Below are 21,387 nucleotides of genomic sequence, written 5' to 3'. Positions count from 1 at the left end.
TCAATTGCAGATTAACTTGGGGGGATTTTTCAAATTCTAACCAGCAGTTCAAAATACTAGTCTATAAGGAATTTAAAATAATAATTTTCAATCTCTCAGTATTCCTTTAAACACTAAAAAGGAAAACTTATAGCACACTTGCTGAGCAGGCACAGTGTACATTGCAGAAAAGCAGGCAAAATCATTTGCAAAAGCCCTTGAGCAACCTTACTGCTGTTTAGCATTCACTGCAGTCTGACAGGCTTTCAAGGACAGCATCAACTGAATTGCAGGACAGTGATCCACCACAAAAAGCCATAGATCATTTTAATAAGATAAGAATCCACTATGAAAATTTTCAAGAAACTGCTTTATAAAGATAGAATAAGTAAGCTAGTCTTTGCTAGCACTGAGATGAAGTCATCAGCATTTCGACATCAGGATTCTTTTCCAAAGCAGTTTCTTATTCCTTTACTAACTACACATTTCCCTCAACATTTCCAGAGCAGTTTTTTCACCAGAAAAGCCTACTACTTCATCATGCTACTAGATATTTCTCGTAGCCTGTGCTTGCAAAAATCCTGCACTAAGTTTTAAAAAAGTTTCTGGGTACGTCTTCCAAATGAAGTCACTAGGAAACCTATTATTACCGTGGAATCTATTGTTGATGATACAACAACGGGAACTAAATCTGGCTACATGAGTAACTGTATAATAAAGTCCTTTAAAAGCCTTGACTGTCTTACACAAAGCTCAGCTTTCATTGCTTCTGCTTCTTGTTTTCTGTCCTCAAGTTGTTGCTTCAGTTGATCGGTCTCAAACTTTGCTACTTCCTGCAAATTGTCATAGTCATCCTGCAGACTTGCTTTTTCTTCAAGAATCTTTTCATGTTCTAGCCTTTATAAAAAAAAAACGACACAAAACCAAACCCCCCCACAATGTTAAGATAAGGGTTTGTTTCATTATAAATAAACTCCAATTATATTTTATAATCTTCAGATAATATACAAAGTACAGTTATTTTAGAAAGGAAGGACTAACATAAATAATAACTTTTTTTAAGCTCAGAAACCCCAAATTCATGAAGGGCACAGGAAATTTAAGTGGCATTGGCAGAGAAAGCAGACTACTCCTTTCTGATCCCGGGGAATTTACTACTAACAAAATTCTATAGAAATTTCAGTCACTCTGTCTTGATAATGGTGTCCGCCCTTTTTTTTTTTAATTTTTTTGGTTTTTAGCCAGTTGTTGGACAAGACTCTGCTAAAATGATCTTTAGTACCTACGTCTAACTTACTTGATATCTAGGTTATTTATCCCACACAAAATCTTGATATATTTTGGGCAAGTCTGGGTTATTTTCCTCTAAACTGTTGCCCTGAAAAACTTATTTCATATGATCTTTCACGAAAGTGAAAAGAAGAGAGGGGTAAAAGAGCTGAAGACAAGTGTTATGCATCATGTTATTAGTAGAGGGCCTATAGAAAGAATAGTCAGTACTTCTGATAACATGGAAGCATTAATAAAATCACAACATTTAATTTCAATTTCAGGTTCCCAGTCTCACAATGAGTCACTCAAAAAATGACTTCAGCTAAGACATGACCTGCTATAATGCAATAGCATAGTTAAGCTTTCCAGGGGAAAACAAAACCAAACAAAACCACAAAACCAAGCAAAACCCCACAATAACCAAACATAACATAACTAGGTCATACTAATGATTAAAAACCTCACTGATTTTCATCTCCCAACAATAATGGCAATTATCGCATACAAGGCAGTGAGCTTTTCAGGCTTTGATAGTCAAACTGAAGTTTCTCTTTTATAGTTTCTTTCTGCTTTTATTTTTAGAGCAGCATCATTATGTCACCTGCTTCATGTGACCAGACTGAGAAGTAACAGTTAATTTTTAAGACTAAATTGGAAAAAAATCCCAAAAAACTATGCCTCTTCAGCCACTTAAGTTTTGGAGATCAGTAAGTTTATAGGTATATCCTACTTAGGGAAAATGCTATAGCAAACCAAAATTAAGGAAAATTTCATTTTCTTCTGCTAATTTCACCATGTTCCCCCCACGGCTCTGAAATACGCATAGAAAGAATTGAGAAAAAAAAAACCAACAAGCAAAGGACATAAACACAAAATAACAACTTTAAATAAGAAAAGTGCAAGTTCACATGCAGAAAGGAAGAATCAAATCACTGGATGCATCCAGAAGGCAGGTTAAGGCATTTTACCAAACTGCCAACATACCTGACACTGTCCAGCTGGAACTGTACATCCATGTGTCTACCAGAAAGCTGACTCATTTCTTTCTCCTGCTTTTCTCTAAAGGCACTGTATTCCAATTTTACAGCAGACAGCTCCTTGTCTGCAGACTGCAGGACAATGCGCAAGTCACAGACTTCACTTTTTAATACTGTCAAAAAAACAAATAAATATTTTACATGTTATTTGGAAAACTGTGCTAGATACAGGACATGTAACACTACAGAATGTCCTGGGAAAGTCTCACAAAAATTTACACATTTTCAGTGGAATTAACCTTGAAGGTCACATACAAAAAGGATTTGTAAATGGAAAAGGTCAATGAAACACTGACTTTAAGAACTGAAGAGTACAGGCAGATTCAAAAACATTCCAGACAATATCACTGCATTTCCATAGACCAATAGAAGATTTCCCTTTTATTTTTAGCCAATATTTTCTTTTAAAAATACTATACCCTGTACTCCTTCACACATTCAGAGTGAACAGAGAACAATTTTGAATATTGTATACTATACAAGACTGGGTAGAGAAAAGCTATTCTGCAAGTATTAGATTTTTTTCTTTAAAAAAAATTTAAAAAATCAAACCAGGATGACTAACAACCCAAATATTTACTCATCATGTGCTATTGTTGATTCAAAACATTAAGACACCTCAAAACTTCGTATGGAATTTCAGCATCACATAGACTTACTGTCAGTCTTGCTTTGACTGTCTTGCAATCGCTTTTCAAGCAATTTTATCTGTTCAAGGAGCTCCTGGCGCCCTTTACTCCAGTCATTCCTTTCGGACGAAAGAAGCTTGAGGAGAGAAGTAACATTTTTAAATGGAAGGAAATGTAGGAGTGGCTAAATTACAGAGCTGTAACAATGATGTAATAATGTATTAGAGCATTTCATCAGGCAATTATAAATACAAGATGCATCTTTCTTTAAATTTGATGTTTGGTGAATCTGAAATCCGTTTCTGTCCAAGAAAAAAAAATTCAGTATAACTGAAGACATTACCTTATCTAAAAGCATTTTTTTAAAAAGCAATACACAGCTCAGGAGCAGAGATCTACTTCATAACAGAGCTATCAGAAATGAGACCGATCTGGGAAGAATACAGGCTTTATTTCCTTTTCTATGTTAAAACAAACATAGTGATTAAGGAAGACTTGTAAATATTTTATAGAGTAAGGACATTTCAGTTCAGTTCCAACTGAGGCAAGTAGTATTTTCAGCATTGCAAAGTTTAAAATTTCCTTGTGACTATTGCTGTTTTCCAGAAATCATAGAGCTGGTCAAAACCAAGCACAGACTTCTTGAGTGTCTATTTGCTTATATTTAAGATCAAAACAAAAAAGCCCAAACCTGCAGTGTTATGTTAAATGAAGTCCTTGTCTTCCTGCACAGCCCTGAACTATGATGCTATGCAAATTTTTCAAGTCAAAATGCAAGTAACACTGCAGACCTCACTAAATGACACAGTAGTATGAGTGTGGTAGATATTACCTTGTCATATACACACACTCACATACAGCCCTGTATTATATTTTTCTCTCACCTCCTGTATTTGTGCAGAATGATGCTCCAGTTTATTAATATGCTGCTGGAGTTTTATATTCTTGCTTTCTTCTTCATCCAGCTTTGTCTGCATTGTGCTCAGTTGCTCCTGTGACACAACAGACACTCAAAATTAGAGCACTCATCTTCCAGTTATTCTCACATGCCATATGGAAGTCTGTGCATATTAAATATAAAAATGTCAACTACCTTCTTTTATGACCTGAACCAACAAAAAACAAAACATTCAAAAATAAACTGGTATCTTAAGTAGATGATTCTCCTGTTGCTAACTAAACTGCCAAAACACAATAAAATCTGTCAGGGAATACAGGGACTGAATCCAATAAACAGTTTTCAGACACATGTTTATCTTGGAGAAATAAGACCTTAAAAAGAAGGCGTTCAAAATACACGCTAGCTAAATTCCTTACAGAATCTCTGCACTATAGTAAGCATCAGAGGGGTTTTGGCTGTTGTGCCAGGGTTTTACATACACTGAAGGTAGTTCGAGCTTCTAGAGAGTAGTTCAGATAACTGTGTAGCACTGTGTGACAAAAGACCTTCCCTGCCCTTTAGAAAAGATACAAGACATTTAAGGTATAATGGTGGACAAGAGCTATTTGGCAGGTTTCTTCAAATAATGCAGTATTATATATTAAGCTTGGGTATTGTTCCAAATCTAGCTGTCACCAGAGACTTAGAAAGAAGTTTCCTCAGAAACAAGTTATCAGGTTAAAGTAGAAAAAGTTTAAATGCCCCGTATATCTTAAACTACTTACAATATTCAACTCTTGCGTCCCTTTCAATATTTTCATTGTAAATCCTCTTGAAGTACAATGCATAATCAGAAAACTGTTTAGCGAAGCCTTAAGTATTCATCAAGTGCTTCAGTTTCCCATGCAAATTAAGATATATTTGGTGAGGGGGAAGTATTTCATGCCCAAACCTGCTTTATTATAAAGTTACACAAACACTTCAGTTTTTATTCAGAACATTCACCTGTGCCACTTTGAGCTCCTCAGCAATGGCCTCGTAAGCTTGTTCATTCATCTCTGGGGGAACTGGCTCTTTCAAAATATCATCCATCTTCTCTTCAGGACACTGAAAATCTTCAGAATGATAATCTAAGATTTCTGGGCTTATTCGTGGGACTAGGCGAGATCTTAGCTGGTAAGCTTTTGTTGGGGTGGTTATGTTCTGTTACAAAGATGACAAAGCAGCCTTTATTTTAACTGTAAAATGGAATTAAAACTTTCTCTGGTACTGTATTTCATAGTTCTATAAGCAGAATAATGACATAAAACGCTTGGTGTGGTTAGTTCTAAACCACTACACTTTTTCAGATTCGTCATCTGACTACAGCAGCAGTCATTCAGTAAGTTTTTCAGATCAGAAGAGCAGTGTATCCAGTTTGTCACATATGGATTACACGCCAGCACACTAGTTAGGTTAAGGGATCATACAAATGAAAGTCTATGTTCTCACACAACTCAGGATAAAGTATGTGTGGTTTTAAATAAACTTACTTTCATACCTTAAGAGTTTCTCTATGTAGCTTATGTAACTGAGAGACTTCTTGGCGCTTGTGTGCTTTGGTTGCCTCCAGAATGTTTTCAAGATGTTGGTTTGCTTTCCGGAGGGATTGAAGCTCCGATTCCAGTTCCATATGCTTTTTCCTGTTTAGGAAGTATTTTGCTACCGTCAAAACCACTCCATCAGTACGGCCTCCCATCACTAAGAATAAGCTGCAGTATGGCCAATGAGCAAACTGAAGCTGAACACTTGCCCAAATATTGAAATACATTATTTTGAGAAGAAAGCCACCACTGCTGTATTAAAGAGTAAAAATAATAATAATAAAAAAATAAAATGCTAAGAAGCTTATTTGTGTTTGCATAATGAAGCAAGCAGATGGATAACCAAATGTGTCAGAAAAAATCCATTACACGGTAAGAAATAAGCTGAGAGCTCTGCAATTCCTTTTATGAGAAAGTGGTATCACCCATACCAATATGGTTTTAAGCTTTAAAAATGTTATCCGGTTATATGAGAAGTCTGAACTGGTGCTTGCCAGGATTAAAGAAAACCTTTTAACGATTTTTTTTTTTTCTGAAGTGCTGCTCTGTTAAGATTATTTTTCCCTCAGAGTACTTTAACTGAAATCCAATAGTTGAGCAGAAATTTAGGAATAATTTTCATTAGGTATTTTGCAGAGCTACATGCTGTTACTGTGATAGCTGGCCTTACTGACATAATTGTAGGGTCAAAGTCTACAGACAAAAGGAAATACACTATTTCATCTTTTGGCAGTTCAACTCCATCCCTTTCCCTCGTGTTTTTATCATCTACAACAAAACTTACGGAACAGAGTAGAACTTTAGTTCTGGCTGCTATTGGACAACAGAAAAATTAGCATACCTTGATTTTGTGAAATTGTTACGTTTTACTCTACTTACTCAGTTACAGCACATAGTTACACTTGCATGTAAAATTAAGCATCCAGTTTCTGAGCAACTGGAAACAAGTTTAAAATTTAATGAAATCCAGTGGCTCAAAAGCACATTTCTGTTTGACTGCACTCCACTAAGAAAGTGTCAGTAATTGATAATAAAAATGCATACATACTGTCAAGAAAGCAAGACATGCATGAAACATGGAGTACATACAATAGGAATACATTGAATACACAGGAAAATAAGGTAATAGATGAAGATATAAATAAACAATTTTCACTAATGATACAGGACAATAGATGATTGTTCAATTGAAAAACGCTGTAGATAACATGATTTCTACAGTTCATAGGATTTGCCACACAGAAATCTAAGAATAAAAATCCAGATTTGTGCAATTGCCTGAATGAGCGAAAAGGACATCACAAAGCTACTTTGCACAAAAAAGAGGCAAAAATGGAAGTATCTTGTGCCCAATGCTTCTAGAATTACACTCTAAATTCACTGAAATCAATAGAAAGCAACAAAATTAGGTACAAGATAAAAATAAATATAATTTAAAAAATGAGGTCCCTTTTGCCTTCCGGGTTTACATTATGTTCGCTGGAGATGCAAATATTTTTCTTGTATCTCCAGTAACAGGACCTGAATTTTTCAGAAATGGGGGTGATCATGTTAAGCCATGCATTATTCACTTGCATATGAATAGATACACACTAAGGTATTACTCAGGCCTTTCACATTATCTTGCACTGCCCTCAAGGAGAACAAGGACAGTAAATTCTTTACTATGTTAGTAAGGACAAAGTAGACCCTTGTCTCATGTTCAGATGCCAAAGCAAGTGGACATGAATGAACTATTGACACCATGTCTTTGCTCTAAATTGAATTAAATCTCTGTTCCAATAACAAGCCTCAAGATATTGGTATATTGGTATTATTGCCACCTTAAAAAAATCTTTGAAGTGGAGACAAAAAATTAACCAACAGGTTAGCCAAAATTTTCTGGGGTGCTTGGATTCTACATTTATGGCCACTCAAACTTGCAATCCTAAAGAGGCTGTTGCACTAAATCAAAACCAAAATACATCCCCCAAAACCCATCAACTCTTAGCTCCTGTCACTGCTTCCATCTCTAATATTTCAGTTACTGAAAAGTACTTGCTCAACATGGAAACTAAGCCAAACTCTCCCTGTCCCGTTAAGGAGGTGACTATCAGAATTGCAGGGCATGTGCATCTCCTGAATGTTGCGAAGCACTGTTTTGCATCTTAGCATAAAGAGAAGCTTTTGGAAAGGCAAAGAAATCTGCCACAGTGCAGACATGCCATCAGATTGCATCATGGTTGTTTCCTAGCCTGGGAGTAACAGAGTTCAACAGGAACATATTCTGTGTGCATGCCATTTTTCTTAACCTGGCCCTCTCTTGCACACAAAGAACATACTTAGACTGTATATTCAGGATCTGAGACTAACTTTTAAAAACCAACGTAAGTATTTAAAGACATTTAATTAAAGACATTTCTATACTGTTTTGTCTCACTTGGTTAGCTCTTTAAATTCTTCATATTCTTGTTTTGAACTTGCCAGTTCACTTTGAGTCTGCAGCAGGCGTGCTTTCAGCCTTTCAACAGATGCCAGTGAGTTGCCATCCACTGATATGGTGGTGGAATATAAATGATGACCTAAAGAATAAACATATACCCTCTGAAATGACAAAGTAGCTCAAATTTCTTCAGTTTTTCTAAAATGAAAGCATTTGTAGGCTTTTGAACAGCATAGCAGCAATTGAGATTGAAGAAAACAGGTATTAGCAACAGTCCACATGAAAACCATTAGTATAATTAATATTACTGCAGTCTTCAGAACAACTAAGGACAGCAAAATCAGATTGTCAAAGGTGTTCACAAGCTGCACAAGAATCCAAATTCCCTATTGCCGTGTTGCTGGAAGGCCAACACGAATAAAATGAAGTAAACCTGTTTCATCAGTCTTCAGGTACCACTTTGAAGGTGGCAAAAATACATCAAGACAGGCATTTTCAACACTACACAGCACACAACAGAAATACAGTAAGCTTATTTAGCTGAAAAACACTAGCATATTTTTACCTCCAGCATATTTCTCTGTGGCTGAAGCTTCCAAAAAAGCTTTTTCTAGCTCTGCAATGGTCTGAGCATCAATTTCTTGAGCCTTCTTAACTGACTGTAAAGAACGAAGCTTTTTATTCTCTTCTCTGAGGTTATGGTTCTCCATGGCATACTTTGCAATTCGTGGGTGTTGTTCCATCTGTGATAAGCAGCATTTTATTCAACAGTTTATTTTCCAGACAATGCTATACATATCTAGCTGTTGCTATACTATCTTTAATAAGCATTAAATTGTAATGGAAGAGGAGAAAAAAGAAGTGTATTCCCTACAGTGGTTAAAACTGCCTCAATTTTTTTTGTTAGTTTTCTTACTCCCTTGGAATCTGCTCTCCAAAAAGACAGTAGGTCTATATTTTATTTGTTTACTCTTTTACGGGTAATAAAGAAGTTTTTCTTGCTGCTCTTGACGTCCCTTTTCAGTTTCAACTTTGAGCTTTGGCTTTCTTAACATTATCCCTGCATGCCATAGTAACATTTCTGTAGTCCTTTAATGACTGTCCTGACTTCTGTACCCCACCCCGCTTCACTTTGGAGCTCAGTTATGAGCTATGGATTCAAGCTGGTCTTGCAATACATCTACTGCTTTTTCTTACTTGTGCTTGGAGGAAATTGTTTTTAAAGAATCTGCCTTCTCTCTTGAGCTGCTTTGTTCTTCAGAACTGCCTCACAAATGATACCACACTTACCAGATACCTCAGTAACCAGAAGCCTTAGGTATGTACTTTGCTACTTGCCTTCCTCAAACCGCTCCAGGAGCGCATCACCCCTGCTTGGCCCATCTAGCATCTGTGTTTTTATCCTTCAGAAACCTGCTGTATTACTTTCCCTTTCAACAGATGTCATGGAGGTTAAAGTCTCCCACAAGAATGAGGATTTTATGATTTGGAGACTTTCTTGAGTTGCTTAAAGGAGACTTAGTCCTCTGCCTAACCCAGACGATGTGGCCTGTAGCAAGCTCCCACCATGACATTGCCCTTACTAATCTCTCCTCTCATGCAAACTCACAAGCTCTAAACCCACCCATTGTCCCTGCCACAGGGGAACTCCATGCATTCGAGATGCTTCTATAAAGGAACCTACCACCCATCCTCCTCTTTCCTAAAAGCCTATATCCATCCCTCATAGCACTCCATCACATGAGCTATCCTCACAAAAGAAAATTGTTCTATAAAGGAAATACCAAAGACTTACCTGTTCTCTGAGTGTCTGCAATTCCTCCCTCAATTCACTGAGGAGATCATCTTGTTCTTTTGGCAATAAACTTCCACCAGCCTCTTTATGTAATCTCTCCAAGCGAACAATATGGTCTTCACGGAATTTAACTATCATTTTATTGGACTGAATAAATTTCTCTTTCTTGGCACACAGATCTTCTAGTTGAGCAATTTTTTCTAATAAATTCTTAGAAAGTACATATACAAATTGGTGGAAAGTGACAGTTACACTAGGTGAATTTTTAAGGTGCACATATCACGTACACACACACAGACAAATCATGCAAAACTCAGTTAACAGTAATTTTGTAAATACACAGACTATCATTTGGAGCAGATCTGTAGACAGCAACAGCTCATAGCAAGAACCCAAATTATACACTATATTGCAAAAACTTTATTTAAAAATTCCAACATGATCTGGTAGACTAAGCATTCGGTTAAGCACATCAGACGCACCCCTAGAGTGCCTGTTTCAGTCCATTTTCTTAAAAAAATAAAAAAATCTATTTTGGCTGATTCAGTACTGTGCCATGACATGAACCAAAGCACAATAAAATAGGGATGACTGGGATGTTTGCTTCAAAAAACACACTGTTGATGTGTCAAAGATGCACTCAAAATTCAGCAAAACAGAAGTTTGCTGTTCTGTTCAACTTTTTCATTAGAAAATCCCAATAAACAACCCACCCCCTAAAACTAAACATCCTATGAAAGCTATCCTATGGCTTGTCTGAATTTAATATAGAATCGAATCATGAAACTGTTTAGGTTGGAAAAGACCTTTGAGATCATCAAGTCCAACAATAAACCTTACACTGCCAACTCCACCACTAAACTAGGGCACTAAGCACAGATCTACATGTCTTTTTAAGACCTCCAGGGATGACGACTCAACCACTTCCCCGGGCAGCCTCTTCCAATGCTTGATAACTCCCTCAGTACTCTTGGGTAGATCCCATCCAGCCCATAGACTTGTATGTGTCTAAGTGGTGTAGCAGGTCACAAACCATTTCCTCTTGGATTATGGGGGCTTCATTCTGCAACCCATCCCTTTCTTCCAGCTCAGGGGGCCAGGTATCCAGGGAACAACTGATCTTACTGTTAAAGACTGAGTATCTTGTCTTTTCCTCATCCTTTGTGACTATGTTTCCCTCTCCCATCCAATTAAGGATGGAGATTCTCCTTATCTCTCCTTTTGCCAAAGTATTTATAGAAACATCTTTTACTGTCTTCTATGGTAGTAGCCAGATTAAGTTCTATTTGGGCTTTGCCCCTTCTAGTTTTCTCCCTGAATAACCTCATGAAATCCTTGTAGTCCTTCTGAGGACTACAGATTTTATCTGAAATGTCATTGGACTAAGTTCTCTTGTTAAACCTTATCTTTGGGCAGAGTATTTTAATACAAAAACAAAGAAAATTCATGAAAAGAGTCAGTTTCAATATGCTTACTGATGTCTCAGAGAGTACACAGAATGCACTTAGAAATATTGGTGCTGTCTTACCTTCTTTTCACCTTCTGATTTCTCCCAGAACAACATTGCTTCAAGGAAGTTGTTCATGTAATTTATGTTGTTCTTCCCTTTTTCAACAGCACCTGTAGAGTAAGTCAAAGAAACAAATGCCATATTTATTAAAATACCAGTTAACCAGGTTTTCCTGCATATATAATGTGACAGTTGTGTAAAGAAAGTTTAAATAAATTCTTCAAACTGTAGAATTCCTCTGCAAAGATCATATGCCATATCCAGAGCAAAGAAGTTTAGACAGTAATTCCTAGTCACCTGCAAGTGCTGAGAAAGAACAGAGTCAATATACATAACTGTATAATTAACAAAGTTGTTCAAGCATTAAACAGCTTTACAATGAACTTTAATTAAAATAAAAGAATCAGTCTGCTCAGCTGAGCATATCTATAAATAAAATGCAAAACCCCTCTGAAATTAATTTGATAACACTAAGCCATTATTGGCGTTATTACTACAGTTTGTACATATTAAAAGTGGACTAACGGTTTAGGAGAAGGAAATTCAGGAAAACAAGCATGAACTAAGTGGACAATTAGTGATTTAATCTGGAAGGAAAGCATCCACACAAGGAATTTAAAGGGCTTAACTAATCCACTTCAGAAATTAATTCAAAATAGCTTTCCTGAATATTATCATGCAGGCAAGACTACTTATTTATAGAATACTAATCACCATAATAACTACCCTACAGTAATTTAATATATTAAAAAGTGCCATCACGTTTTTAAAGTATCTAGCAAGCAGATTTCAAATTTGTGTGACTGAATATTACAAACATAAGTTAAATGCATAGACTAAACACAGCTTTAATATATTAGGTTCTGCATAAAACCTCTCTTCAGTGTTTAAGTATCATCACTTGCTTTCCCTCAGAACTCTGTCACGGGTCTAAACATTTTTGAGCCCTCTTGTCAATATATTTGTATTCACAGACAGTGATTCAGTGTCTCAAGTAATCACTGACTTGTTTTTACTGGTTAAATCTGTATGCTAACACAGAAGTATTTTTTCCTTAGGCAAACTCAACAACAGATCCTTTATATTAGACAAGTCTTTCTAACTTCTGTAGTAAACTTCTGTTGCTGTATCTTCTATTTCTTGGCAAGGTCAGGAAAGAGTTGACTCAGGAACACAGCAAGAGTTACAAGACCAAGTTTACTACCTTGTAATCAAACATTATAAGGTAGTGTGTTTCAGTAAGAAGTATACATAGTAGAGAGCTATGCTGGGACCTCTATTGCAGATACAATGGTCTAGTGAAAAGCTGCCGGAAGAAAAAAAAAACCCCACACATAAACCCCCTATTACCATCTTACATTGAAATCAATGTTTTATTGAAAGGTAAACATCCTTCTTGGGATCTTCCTGAAGGGGCAAAAAAGGGAAGAGGGGAAAAAATCCAGTCCTGAGCTTAAAAAGAATGTAGCATTATCAACACCTTAGTGCCCTCTCTCCAATGTAAATGCACAAGCAATCACATGTAAACTTTTGATTACTTGAAGGATTAGGCAGCATACCTCTTACAAGCTGGAAGACTATTCTAGGTATTATGTAATAAAACCATAGCCCTGTACACAAACTTATGAAAAGAAGAAAATAAAAATATTAACAATTTCTGCAAAATACTAGATACAAATACAAGCAATAGGACCTGTAAGACAAATGCAACCCCTGTAGGTCAGTTCCTACAAAAATATTAATTGTTCATAAACTTAACGAATAACGTAAGGCTCCAACACTCTAGGCTACAAAAGTAGCAAATTCTCCCTCCCTGAACCCCCAACTCTTACCTTGTAATACAGAAATATCATGCACAGATGGCACTGAAGTAAGCTGAGCAAGCTGCTCTTTCAACTTCTTGACCTCAGCTTGCAGCTGGCTGACATTTCCTTGTGTGTCTTCATTTACCACAGCCTTTCATAAACATGTTAAGAGAAAATTATTAAAAGGTACAAATAAAAAAAAAATCTTAAAAACTCAAAGACTGCAAAGCAGCAAAACTACTGAGAAGTCTTTCCATCTTAGGAGAGCAAGAACTCACAGGAAAAACATTCCATTTACTGAGAACTAAATAAGTTGCACTTTAGCTAAAAACATTGGTTAAACAATTTAACGTTTTCTGCAGAATTTTGTCTGGGGCTTTTTGACCAAAGCAGCATGCCTCGAGGACAGCAGTTTCCAGCCAGACGCCAACAAACTTTCAAAACCCACTCATTAGAAATTACATTTGGGGTATTAGCATATATAAAACCTAGACACACTGAAATACTATTGAATCCAAATTTTTTATGACAATTTTAAGTTTTAGTACAGATTTACTTTTTACTTTTTCTAATGAAGACTCTGAGAACAAGCAATGAATACACACTATTATCAGCCATTACCTAGTCCCCAGCTGTTGTACTCTACTCGTAATCAAAAGCAAACAAGTTCTTTTCAAAAATAATTTCATAAAAAAACATTTAGGAAAGCAAATGTAGTATTTCAAAGTAAGTTATACTCCTTTAAATTAAGTGAAAGCACGAGTCTTTCAATGAAGCCAGGCTGTTCGCAGATGTGTAGTTTAAATGACAAAAATTGTTTGTTGCAACAATAAAGACATGACGTAAGTCTCTTACCTTGTTTTTAATCAACTTCGCTCGTTGGGCAAAATTAAGAGTGGACAGTGTTTCACCAAAACACCTAGATCCCGGATGAACATTTGCGATTATACATGTTTTTGCATTGCCACCAAGAGAATCCTATTTAAAAACATGAAAGTTAACCTTATATGCATGTTTTTGGTGATGGCAGGAAGCCATCACCTAAGAGCTACTGTGTTTCATTTTGAACAAATCGCAGAAGAGATTTTATTTAACAAATCTCCATGCTAGGTAAGTTTCTGAAATCTTATTTCAAATGTGGGTATGAAGGATGTGACTGTAAATAAATCCTTTATTTGGATTTTCAAATAGCTGACTCTATATTACTTATCAACATTTTGAGATGCTTTTTTCCACCTGAACAGCAGGGAGAGAAAAAAACATCACAACAGAAAAAAATTCAGGGAATAGGTATTTCCCTTTAATCTTGGTAATTAGCAGATTGGTATTTGCACTACTTTGAACATCATCTAGCCTACTGATTGTTCCAACCTATCTTCTGGTGGCAATTCCCAAACAAACAAAGTCACAAAACAGATTCTTGACCAAAGATATAAAAGGAACCTCTCCCTTTTACATGAATGTCTTCAGATATTTCTGTGCTGTTAAACAAACAGCTCTCAAATCTTTGGAGAAGGCAGCAGTTATACCTAAGACTAAAAATCTAGTGCTACAAAACAGCCCACAAGCCTCAATGGCATTCCTTCTTGAGTAGAGAAGGTCATGTTTGCAGACTTCTTTGCAGTACAACCACCTAAAAAAATAACCAGTTAAGGAAGTAACAGCTCATACAGTTGCAATTGTCTTCCGATTTCTATGTATTTTGGGTTGCATTGGAAGAACATAATTCTTCAGATGTTCATGAATTCAAGATATAGATAGAAGAGATATGGAATGATTGGGAAATTTGCTGTGATCACAATACTGTGTTATAACAAGTATTATGTACAAGTACTATATTATAATACAAAAATAGATTACAGATATTATTCATTACTGTTCACATAATTTTAGTGAATGCTAGCATCCAACAAATCTTTGACTGCTTACATCTTTGTTTTCTGCTCATCTTGAAACGACCCCCTAAGCTCTCAGGTAGGAAACTAAGTTTAGCTAGTTCTTACCATCATGCCAACACTTAGCACACGTAGGCTAATTCTGAAAATCCTGTCAAACATTTCAACATATCTTTAAATATTACATTGTGATACACAGTATTTCCCAACTTATAGGGATGAAAACATACGCTGCTTTTTCTTTAAAGCTTGCAAATATGTAACAGGGGATCATGAGCATAAATAAGTCTTCAGTTAGCAGCAATAAATGGACTGGAAGACTGTTTAGGTAAAAAGATCTTTTTCAAGCTTTCTTCTACTTGCCCAATATTGAAATAGATTTTTAATATTCAGCTCTTTACAGTAAAAAACAACAACCAAACAAATAGTTTTTCTACATCCCAAGTACCATATAAGAACCAGCGAATACATATATTACCCGTAACAGAAAAGTGAGCTTGGAATCCCGGTAACAAATGTGTCTCTGTTTTCCATTACCCACATCAACAAGTGCTGTGATTACTTGGCCCAGGCAACTTAGTGATCGATTTATGTTGCCTGCTTCCTAAAAAAAAAACAAAAAACAAAAAACAACCAAAACCAAGAAGAGAACAAAGGTGAACAGATTTGGTGGATGGAACAGGGCAGTACATCTGAAAGAAGAAAGATGCCACAGATATGACAGAACTAACCTTTAACCTCAGTCCTTCTGTATGGGTGTCTTTCTGTCTCTCAGATCCTGCCAAGTCTACCAGGTTGAGCAGGGAAGACCGAATGTTAACAACCTCATTGATTTTCTCCATGGATTCCACTGTGATAGTGAAAACTGCATGTGATCTTGAGGATTCTCTGTTCATTGAGGTCGATGCTACACGACGGTTTCTCCAGCCCATAGTTAATACCTAACCATAAAAAAAGACATTAAATGTTATCAAGTGTCTCAGACTACACTCAGTATTTATTTACATACATGTTACGAACAGTATGAAATACAAATATTTCAGTGCAACAGCTTTCAAAAATCTCAAGGACAAGTACTCTACTTTTTTTCAATAGAAGTATTTTAAAAATTAAAAAATATAGCTACAGTCTAGATTAATAAAACCACTAATTAAAATACTCACTTCTTTCCTACAAGAGTGCCATTGCTGTTTGAAAACATAACATATCCAATACTGGTGTATGTTACCAGTACACAAGGGAAAACACATTTAAAGTCAGAGAAGTACTATGTGCACGTGTCTCATTCATGGAGAAATAAACCTGACAATTTCTGGAACAGACACACTATCTAATTAGCAGGAGATGTAGTTTTCTGTTGCTCTTTCAGAGATGTGAAGGGTAAGCATTAGGGAAAGATTACTGTAATTGGAATTCATATATTCCAAACTCCAGAACTGTATGATTTCTTACATGTGCAGGACAGTCAGGAAGCATTGCCTAGAAACAGCTTTTTACACTGTTTTTTGGAGGATGGAGATAGGGGAAGAGGGTGTCACAGACACTATGCAAAAAAATACGTGCTTTAATGAAATAGGAGTATTTACCAAATAAGCATCAAATAAACATCAAGATAAATAGTCCAAACATTAAAATGTGACAAAGAATACCTGGTACGCTTCAGCAGCAGATGACAACACTTGTTCAACAGCACCATCAACAAAGACTCCCTTCTTGATGTGTTCTCTGAGGAAGAGTCCAGCTGAAGCAGAATCTAGCAAGTCAAAAATCTGTTCATTGTAGATTTCAATAAATGAGCATTTGCAGAGAAAACTCTTTCCACTGCCAGCCTGAAAAAAACAGTAATTTACACTATAAACAGATTGGTTTTATTGTCTGGCATTGTACGGCAGTGAGTCTCTTTTTACACGTATCTGAAGCTACTAGTTTGCATGTATATTCTGCATACTATACATTTCTGATGCCCAGATGACAACCAACATCCAGAAACCTAGATGCATTTTTAAACTGAAAATACAAGCACACTTGTGTCTGAAGAAAGCGTACTGTACTTTGGTAGAGTACTAGACACAAGTGCTCCTCATTAATAAATTTGATGCAAGATGGCAGTAATCCCGGAAACTCAACTGCTACATACCCAGCTTATCAAACAGCCTTAGCTAATCTTCAATGCGAGGCTTTACTTTCAGCACAATAATAAGTATAAAATAAATGTACCTTTTCTTTTTCACGTTCAATTAGAAAAAACAAGTATTCAAAGCTCCGTGGAATTACACCTCTCAGACTATGAGTGAAATTATCAGAATCAGATGGTCCTAAAGAGATTGAATTAAAAAAAAAATTAATTAGTAGTACTCAAGAGTAATGGTTGACCTTTTCAAGCTGTCATTACAGAAGATTCCAGCAACCAGATTTTAGTCAGTTTATGGCAAAACCACAGAAGAAATGCAAAAAAATCAACTTTGAAGATCTAAGATAATATTCCATAATCAGATTTATATGTAGTCTAAATGATGCTTGTGAAAGCATATTGTACCTGTCCATAGGTTACTTAAGACGACATGTGCAGATATGCAGGTAAGCTGATACTGCTACTGTAACCCCGATTTGAAGAACCAGAAAGATGGGGTGGATTCATCCCCTTGTTTAGTTAATTTCTACATAGTTCTCAAAAACATGTTGGCCAAACTGGTTTTGGTTATTTCAATGACTTTCTAATGTCAAGCATAATATTAATGCATTTAAATCACCACTGTATGAAGAAAAAGATTACAAGGTGATCCCTTCATATACAGAGAGGCCTTAAATTTCTAGTCGGGTAGGAAGCAGTTATTTTGAAAACCTCAACATTTTAATACGGAAGACCCTTGCATACTAGAATATTTTTCTTGCACAGTAGAATATTTTTCTACACATGGAAGGGATATCAGCCAAAAAAGGAAAACAGTTGAATACTCATTTTTGAGAAAATTTATTGAAAGTATTTGATTTCATTGAAAAGCTTCTCTCCTGTTAAAAACAGAAAAAATTTATGTCTTCAAAAAGGCAGAGGAGAGTACCTATACTTCACTCTTTTGATATAAAGCAAGAACTGCACTGAGCACTACACCATTTCTTAAACCTTAAAGTTATCTGCAGGAAGACAAAAATCTAAATCATCCCTGGTGTTTGAGCAAGACAACATTTCAACTCAAGACAAAAAAGAAACATTAAGAAACTACTGAAAGGTTAAGCTCTCTCATGCACTTACCCATCATAGTAAAGGTTTTTCCTGACCCAGTCTGGCCACTAAGAAGAAAAAAAAAAAAAAAAAAAGGCAGATAAAGCTTTGTTCTGGCTCTGAATATTTCACTAATCTGCAGCTTTTAAGGAGAACTCACATCTTAAAATGAAAAAAAAAAATCTTCTAAACTGAAGATAAAAAGGGACAGAGGCAAGCTGAGAAATCAGTCAGCTAAAAAGGTAAAATAATAGAACAGTAAACTTGACCATGAAATTCTGCTAATCACCTTTTCACTTCCCCACTACCCACCATTTTCTTCCTTATTTCTGTTGGAAAGGAAAATAGTGGAACTTGGTATTAAAATGAAAGCTTTCAAATATATACATTAAACTAATTTTTGGGTTAATCTTTTGGGTTTTGTGTCACACTGCAGTGCACATAAAGGTATTTTTCTTGCTTGGGTTTAAGTTGAATATATCCTGTTTTTTTACCCATAGTTATAAATCATGCTAGAGAAACTTCAGAGCAATTTCACTTTGTTTTTCCACGTTTGTATATTGTAACAAAGCGGACTTCTTCACAGTTTTGCAAATGCTGTGCTGGGCTAAAAAAAAAACAGTAAGGTTTTGATTACATCAGTCCTTCAAGTTAGCATTTTTGATCAAAGTGCCTACTCTGTTTTCAAAATGGAAAAACATTGAGAGTTAATATGACGATATTCATGCTACTAGTCATGGATATCTTTTTACCTCAAAAACATTTTGAAAGCTAAAATTATCATTCATAAGTTTTCCCACAGGCAGCCAAGACTCACTAAAGAGCTGAGCTAGCCAAACATCAAGTTAAAGCAATTTTCATTCCATTTTACTATGGACGTACTGAAAATAACTAGCTTTCATTTTAACAGCACAATAAAACTTGTAGTTTTTAGACAAATAGTAAAATTGAAATAAGTTTACAATCCACATTATTGGTCTTAAGTATTAGAAGCATAACACCTACAAATAGGTTCCTCTGGAAGAGGAGTAAGTAGTACTCTTCAATACTGCAAGTACACTCCTTATCTTGTGCTGCACTAAGGAGGCACTTCCAAAGTTTAATGTAACATTAAACAGGCTCTGACCCTTAAAACCACAACTACTTATTAACGCAATCTCCTCAAATGTTGCAATTGCCATGAAATACCATTAAATGACTTACTATGCAAAGATGGTTCCATTGTAGCCATTCATACAAGATTCAACAATATTCTTGGCCACGCTTGAGAACACCGACTCCTGGGGAGAAGGGAAAGAGAAGGCACTTGGCACCACTCATTTAGGTATCTCCTCTATCAGTGTTTTCTATGCCATAACTTTATAATGTATAAAATATACACATTCCTTAAGGTTAGACATGTATCATGACCCCTGGAGCTCTGATAGTAAAACAATACGTCCTAAGTCTTTGTGACGTAAACCACTACCTCTGGAAAAAAATTTATTCATTGATAATCGGAAAGAAAAATAATAAAACTCAGTATCATAGTAATGACTTTCAAATATATTAATTTTGGTCCAGTGTTCTTGGAGTACTAAATAAAAAAGTACTAAATAAACTACATTATGTGGTTTATACTATAAGCAGGTGAAAATTGAGCCTATGACACTTACCAAATCTAGTTAACTTTCAACCTTTGCCACTGCACAATGCTATATTCAACAAATCTGCACAACTATTAGCCTCATCTATTTTCACGTTATTTCTCTTAGACCTGCAAAAGTCTAGCTACAAATAAGAGCCTCCAGAGGGTGGGGGTTTTGGTTTTTTAAACAGCAGTTAAAAGGAATTGAAGTCTTAGAGCAATCAAAATTATGTTCAGAATTTCAAATGTAATATTGTAAAAATTAAATTGAAGGATTTTCCTTCCAGTATTACCTGTCCCAGATGAACAATGCATCTGTTTAAAAGGCAAATGAACGAGAATATAACAAATAGTACATAAACTCATAAGTTCCTAATATACAAATCACATCTTTAATATCAGCTACTGACTGCCAGCTTTTTTTATGTTTGTCTCAACAGGTGAGTTTATTTTCTGTCTAAGGTGTTACTGTAAAGTTCACAAATAGAAATTTCAGTTTTAACGCAAACTTTAATTAAAGACATTAACAGTTAAAGAAAATTAAAACTATTAAAAAGCAGAATTTAGTGCAAAATTTTGTACTATAACTACACAGTACCAATATGACCACCGTGAAAAATAAGACCTATTACATCTTTAGAAAAGTTTAGTGTAGCTGTTGCCAAAATTTGGGCAAGAAATGCAATATGGTTACAAGATTCTGGAAATTATTACCTGTGTTGTTTCCATGTTTGCAACATAGTCAAAAGTGAAGATCTTTGGCTCAGGCTTCGAATGCAGACGGATGGTATTTGATGAAAGAACAGATAAACACAAGCCTTGATCTCCGTCAGCTAATGTAGTTCCCTCTGAAGGGGGACGTACCCTTACATAAACTTTGATAGCATCACCTTCAACACTAAATGAATATTTATGCATTAGATTACTTCAAAATAGATCTATCAGCTGTTTGATAAAATTAAATCACACAAAAAAATCAAATTAATCATGTGAAGTCATACAAATGTCTCTTCTGAAAATATACTGCTTCTAACTGTACACGTCAATTCACTACAAGCCACAGATTTATTAAAGGTAACAATGTGGCAGATTTAAAAACAAAGCACATGAAGTTACTGAAATTTATTGCTGTTGCATGTAACTTTAGCTCTAAAAGCACACATTTCACAGTAAACTTGAGATACATAAAACCAGTGTTATAATAAAGGTTTCAGTAGTTTCTAGGATTATGGGCTTCAAGCATCCTTCTTACTCCTGGAAGCTGTAAAACACTACAAATAGAACAGATGAGGCTACGTTCCAGCAAGAAATTTACTAGCATTTTTCTTTGCTGCTCACAAGAGGGGAAAGAACAACCAATTCTTGATCCATCCGTCCAGTAAAGTGTATGAGCGCCTACATCTCAAAGCTCCCTAAACTACTTAATCACATTTATCGGTGGATGCACCAGTAAATTTATCCTGAATAAGTAACTGCATGACTATTATATTAAAGCTTTGAGGAGTTCTGGCATAAATACAAATATACTGACATAATATCAAAGAACCAAATTCTTTCGCGAAGCTGTAGCAAACTTGGATTTACTAAGTTCTTCCCCTAAAGGCAGTTCTAGCATGAGGGTGTTGTAAGTGTTACTGATTTTTACTTTTGGTAGACAAGAGAAAGGAACAGAATAGTTTTAAAACTTGGGGAGGGACTTCATGACTGAAATGTGGGGCTGGGGCACAGCAGAG

The 21,387-nt window shown here is 35.7% G+C and overlaps 1 protein-coding gene across 1 annotated transcript in view; it reads right to left on the bottom strand.

Annotated features, from left to right (window-relative positions):
* KIF15 (kinesin family member 15) overlaps positions 1-21,387 on the bottom strand; it is a 34,886-nt gene that overhangs the window by 11,237 nt on the left and 2,262 nt on the right. The window contains exons 3-21 of the mRNA XM_086467968.1: positions 20,369-20,552; positions 19,231-19,307; positions 18,058-18,095; positions 17,025-17,122; positions 16,457-16,636; positions 15,539-15,748; positions 15,286-15,411; positions 13,768-13,890; positions 12,940-13,063; positions 11,126-11,217; positions 9,598-9,807; positions 8,368-8,545; positions 7,800-7,941; positions 5,338-5,479; positions 4,803-5,000; positions 3,802-3,909; positions 2,948-3,053; positions 2,236-2,401; positions 726-876 (exon numbers count right to left, since the gene is read on the bottom strand). Of these exons, the coding sequence (XP_086324094.1) occupies positions 726-876; positions 2,236-2,401; positions 2,948-3,053; positions 3,802-3,909; positions 4,803-5,000; positions 5,338-5,479; positions 7,800-7,941; positions 8,368-8,545; positions 9,598-9,807; positions 11,126-11,217; positions 12,940-13,063; positions 13,768-13,890; positions 15,286-15,411; positions 15,539-15,748; positions 16,457-16,636; positions 17,025-17,122; positions 18,058-18,095; positions 19,231-19,307; positions 20,369-20,552 (2,653 nt within the window). The remainder of the gene's footprint in view (positions 1-725; positions 877-2,235; positions 2,402-2,947; positions 3,054-3,801; positions 3,910-4,802; positions 5,001-5,337; positions 5,480-7,799; positions 7,942-8,367; positions 8,546-9,597; positions 9,808-11,125; positions 11,218-12,939; positions 13,064-13,767; positions 13,891-15,285; positions 15,412-15,538; positions 15,749-16,456; positions 16,637-17,024; positions 17,123-18,057; positions 18,096-19,230; positions 19,308-20,368; positions 20,553-21,387) is intronic.

The sequence above is a fragment of the Leptosomus discolor genome, chromosome 7 (assembly GCF_034619465.1).
Source record: "Leptosomus discolor isolate bLepDis1 chromosome 7, bLepDis1.hap2, whole genome shotgun sequence".
In the NCBI taxonomy this organism is placed as follows: Eukaryota; Metazoa; Chordata; class Aves; order Leptosomiformes; family Leptosomidae; genus Leptosomus; species Leptosomus discolor.
Note: the sequence above shows the minus strand (reverse complement) of the source record. Positions and strands in the feature narration are given on the sequence as shown.